The 5,373-nt window shown below is 42.1% G+C and overlaps 1 protein-coding gene across 1 annotated transcript; it reads left to right on the top strand.

Moving 5' to 3' along the window:
- The first annotated feature begins 509 nt into the window (after window positions 1-509).
- LOC114626115 (cyclin-dependent kinase 2-associated protein 1-like) lies at window positions 510-947 on the top strand. The gene has a single exon (XM_028773459.1). It carries the CDS (start codon window positions 510-512, stop codon window positions 945-947), a length of 438 nt encoding a protein of 145 aa, XP_028629292.1.
- The last annotated feature ends 4,426 nt before the right edge of the window (window positions 948-5,373 follow it).

Below are 5,373 nucleotides of genomic sequence, written 5' to 3'. Positions count from 1 at the left end.
TCCACCCATGAGGTGAAGGATTTCTCAGAGGTCTCATCTTGGGACAGCTGATCTCTAACATCTCTTAATCAGATACCCCATCATTATGGGATTCTAATGCTTTTGGAATGCATTGGGACATATACCAATACCCACTTGTGCCTACTGAACCCAAATGTCGGTCCTACTCTTTAGCAAGCTCACAACAAAAAGGCTTTAAAACAGAACCAAGCACTTAACCTCCTAAGCACTTACACTCCTAAGCACTTACCCTCCTAAAGTCCTATCCCGTGATTTCACATTATTGGAAACCAAGCTACTGGGCACACGTAAATTTAATTGTCACAGCCCCAAACTGTAACTCTACATTGCCTAACTTTGAAATGATTTGTGTATGTTTAGAAGTAAAACAAAACCTTCCACTTTTAGGGAGTCACAATTTGACAATATTCGGGGCAATCAACTTGTAGGAAACTGGTTAGCTTATGCAGAAAATCCCAACTCGGCAAGTGCTGGCCAGATGCGGGGACATGGGGTCTCCCGGCCCGGGCCTCAACCTCGGCCTCGCCGCCGCCGCCGCCGCCGCCGCCACCGCCGCCGCTGCTCTGCCCGCGGGGTTGTCGTACAAGCCGAACTTGACTGCGCACCTGCCCGCCGCCGGCGCCGCCCTCAGCGCCGGAGGTGTCCACCCACCAACTACTAGCATGGCGACCTCCTCCCAGTATCGCCAGCTGCTGAGTGACTATGGGCCTCCATCGCTAGGCTACGCCCAGGGAACTGGAAATAGTCAAGTGCCTCAGAGTAAATATGCAGAGCTGCTGGCCATTATTGAAGAGTTGGGGAAAGAGATCAGACCCACGTATGCAGGGAGCAAGAGCGCCATGGAGAGGCTAAAACGAGGCATCATTCATGCCCGAAGCCTGGTTCGGAAGTGCTTGGCTGAAACGGAACGTAATGCCATGTCCTAGCCCCTGGCCAGTCTGAAGGCCTATCTTGCTACTCCGTGGAGATGAGAGGCTTTGTTCAAAATGGCAGTAACTTTTCTACTACAGTCATCAAGCTCTGAATCCACACTCAAAAGATTGAGAAGACATTTTGCAGTAACCGACGATGTGCATTTTAAGTAGTTAGGAATGACGCAGCTCTTTTTTCTTTCCAAGCATTTAAAAGATGTTTGTGAAGCCACTTCACAACAAGCTATTGTTTGTCCCCAAATACCAGTGTCCCCTTTAACCTCCCATTTGGATTTATTTTCCATTTGCATCACCCCAGTTGACTTCCTTTCCGTGAGCTCACCTGCCTCTGAGGAGTTGACTGCAGACCACAGCACGTTTGCTTAGTAGCTGGCCCGCCTGTGTACAGTGTAGACCCTGCTTCATGGAGCCTCTCTGCTTAAGCGGTTGCATGACTGAGTGCTTTGAAGTCAATCTTTAAAATGCACAGGTTATAAATACAGAAGAAAGAGCAAACTACCCAACCTACCAAGCACCCTGCAAATGTTCATCCTGAGACTGTAAATCTCAGTTCCATGTTTACTGTGAGCCCATCACAACATCTGGAAGAAAACGACTGAAACTGTTGCATCTTTGTATTTATTACTTGATGTAATAAAGCGTATTTTCATTAAAAAGAAAAGAAAACCCCAACTCTAAAATCACTGTCCAACACAGATGGAACTTATCTGGAGAAGGGTGTCTCCTACTGGTACGGGGTGGTACTACAATGAGATGAGCACGCATACTAAGCTTTGGCTCAATGTAACAGTTCTGGCTGACAAACATAATATGTCAATAACCAAAACACTACTAAAAGCATCTAGTGTGATGAATCAGGCATCAAATATATACAGTGATCAAATATATACAGCAGTCATTAACAGTTAATCAAGAACTCACATCCATTTAGTTTGATGGTGTCTATTGGCTTGCTGTATATTGCTTTGGTTCTGTTTACATATGTGCCCTGTATCCCTGATTTCTCTAATACCTTTAACCCAAATGGGGCGTTGGATTTTTATCAAAGTCTTTTTCGGTATCTATTGAGACAATCATGTGATTTTTTTCTTTCAGTTTGTTTATATAGTGGATTGCATTGATGATATTAATATATTGAACCATCCCTGCATCCCTGGGATGAAGCCTACTTGATCATGATGATGTTTTTGATGTGTTCTCTGATTCAGTTTGCTAATATTTTATTGAGTATTTTTGCATCAATGTTCATAAGGAAAATGGTCTGAGAATTTTTTTTGTTGAGTCTTTGTGTGGCTTGGGTATCAGAGTGACTGTAACCTCACAAAATGAGTTTGGCAGTGTTCCTTCTATTTCTACTTTGTGGAATAGTTTGAGTTGTGGTATTAGTTCTTCTTTGAAAGTCTGGTAGAATTCTGCACTAAAACCATCTGGCCCTGGGCTGTGGGTGGAGGTTTGGGAGACTTTTTTTAAATGCATCCCGAGAAGTTTTATTATGCTCTAAAGGCAACAGAATCCAAAAGCATCCACATCCCCACACATCCCCAGCTGCTGAGTCATGATTGGTGGAGAATTATCCGTGAAGCATAGAGAGGCATATGAGCTCAGGCATCTGCTTGTTCACTGGCTCATGCTCAGCCGTTTTTCATATATTATCCAAACCAACTTGCCTAGGGCATGATGCTGCCCAAAGAGGGGTGAGTCCTCCCACACCATTCATCGATCTGACAACCTCTTAAAGACATTCCTCAATTTAGGTTCTCTCTTTCCAGATGCGGTGGTGTGGATCTTGGGAGACTTTTAATGACTGTTCTCCCTCCCTTAGGGGTTATAGGGCTGTTTAAATAGTTTTCCTGAACTTGATTTAACTCTGGTAAGTGGTATCTGTCTAGAAAATTGTCCATTTCACTGAGATTTCCCCATTTTGTGGAGTACAGGCTTTTGAAGTAAGACCTAATAATTCTTTGAATTTCCTCAGTATCTGTTATGTCTCCCTTTTCATTTCTGACTTTGTTTACTTGGATACTGTCTTTCTGTCTTTTGGTTAATCTGGCTAAGGGTTTGTCTATCTTGTTGATTTTCTCAAAGAACCAGCTCTTGGTTTCACTGACTCTTTGTACTGCTTTCTTTGTTTCTAGCTGAATGATTTTAGCCCCAATTTTAATTATATCCTGCCTTCTATTACTCTTAGCTGTACTTGATTATTTTCTACAGCTTTCATGTGTACCTTTTTAAAAACTAATTTTATTTTTTACTTATTCATGTTACATCCCACTCACTGCTCCCTCCCACTCACCCCTCCCACAATCCTTCCCCCATCTCCCTCCCCTTCTCCTCTGAGTAGGTGAGGCCTCCCTGGTTATCTCTCCACCCTGGCACTTCAAGTCTTTGTGAGGCCAGGCGCTTCTCCCACTGAGGCCAGACAAGAGAGCCCAGCTAGAAGAACATATCCCACAGACAGACAACGCTTTTGGGATAGCCCCTCCTCCAGTTGTTTGGGACCCACATGAAGGTCAAGCTGCACATCTGCTGCATATGTTTGAGGAGGCCTAAGTCCAGCATGTGTTCTTTGGTTGTTGACTCAAACTCTGAGAGCTCCAAGCATCCAGGTTAGTAGACCATGTTGGTCTTCCTGTGGAGTTCCTATCCCATTCAGGGCCACAATCGTTCCTCTTATTCTTCCATAAGAAACCCCAAGCTCCATCCACTGTTTGGCTGTGGTTGTCAGTATCTGTCTGAGTCAGCTGCTGGAGGAGCCTCTCAGAGGACAACATGCTCCTGTCTGCAGGCATAATAACAGAATATCATTAATAGTTTTAGGGATGGGTCTCAAGTTAGGCTGCTTATTGGATGGCCATTCCCTCATTCTCTCTGCTTCTTCCCCTGTGCCTGCATTACTTGTAGACAGGGTAAATTTGGGGTTGAAAGTTTTGTGGATGGGTTGGTGTCTCTATCTCTCCACTGGAGTTCCTGTCTGGCTATAGGAGGTGGCCTTTTCAGATTCCATATGCCCAATGAAGTGAGTCACAGCTAAAGTCACTCCCATTGATTCTTGGATGCCTCCTTATCCCAGGTCTCTGTCTTGTCCTAGAGATGCCCCCCCACCTCCAACACACCTGACAGTTGCAGACTTTTTTATGTTTAAAAATATGTCTTTAACTAAAATTAAAGCATGCTATAGAATACCACCATAAGATACTTAGAATTGTATTTGTTGTTTGCTTGCTTTGTCATTCTCAATATCTTTGGCTATGGCAGGTATCAAATGAGGAAATGGAAATGATTTGTATAAAATATACTTTTAGTAAAACTTTTTAGATAGAGGGGAGTTGCTGGGTATTAAACCAGTGTCTCATGCAGACTATTTTCTCTGCTTATGAAAAAAAATCTTAAAAACATCTTTCATCCCTTGTAAAACACCTAAATTTTAGATATATCACATACTTATCTGGGCAATAATTTTATCTGATTTTGAATTCTGTCAATAGTGAAATGATGGTTAATTCATGTCCAAAATCCAAGAGGATCAGGGATGGATGCATGGCTAGTAGGAGAGCGCTCGCCTAGAGTGTGAGCCTACAGCATCATCTCAAGCCCCAAATCAAAACAGAAAATTTTGGCTTCAAACTAAATCCTAAATGATTAAATACTTAACATCTGAAATGACTGAGATTCTGTGCCTAGGGGGGACATAGTTCTAAATAAATTATAAAATTATCCATGGAACTTATTAGAAAAGTTTTTCATGCTACATAAGACACAATCCAGGAAAACCATATAGCTCCATGGTTAAAATAGTTTAAAGAAATTTTTTAAATATTTTAAAATTATAAAGGGAGAGATTGGTTAAGAATACAAATTGCTCTTCCAGAGGATGCAGTTTCTAATGTCAGCTGCCAGATGGTGGGACACACCTGTCTACAACTTCATTGGAGGGGATCTGCTGCCCTCTTCTGGCCTTCTTGGGTACCAGATATGCCCATGGTACACATGGTGCAAAACACCCATACACTTAATTTTTTTTAATAAATAAAAAGAAAATCTAGAGTCATAAATACAAAAGAAAAATGATTGTAGGGCGAATTTTGGGATATTTGATTCCATCTCACTTTAAGGCGCATTCCCAGAAATCATTTTACACCTTAAGAAAGGGAACATATACTACTAGATAGTAAAAGGTATAAGAGTTTGGAAATAGATCTCACTGTTAAAGCACTTGCTTAGCATGCATATGAGTTTGGATTTGATTCCTAGCATTGAAAGAAAAATATAAATTGCATTAAGATGAGACAGAAAAGTCCATTTCTATCAAATTCACTCATTATATTAGCCTCTCTCTCTCTCTCTCTCTCTCTCTCTCTCTCTCTCTCTCTCTCTCTCTCTCTCTCTGTCTCTCTTTGTGTCTCTCTCTCTCTCTCTCTCT

The sequence above is a fragment of the Grammomys surdaster genome, unplaced genomic scaffold, assembly GCF_004785775.1.
Source record: "Grammomys surdaster isolate TR1022 unplaced genomic scaffold, NIH_TR_1.0 228, whole genome shotgun sequence".
In the NCBI taxonomy this organism is placed as follows: Eukaryota; Metazoa; Chordata; class Mammalia; order Rodentia; family Muridae; genus Grammomys; species Grammomys surdaster.
The sequence above is the reverse complement of the archived record's forward strand: the minus strand, read 5'-3'. Positions and strand labels throughout refer to the sequence as shown.

Coding starts and splice junctions, on each gene's coding strand:
- LOC114626115 (XM_028773459.1), top strand. CDS start 510: ATGGGGTCTCCCGGCCCGGGCCTCAACCTCGGCCTCGCCGCCGCCGCC.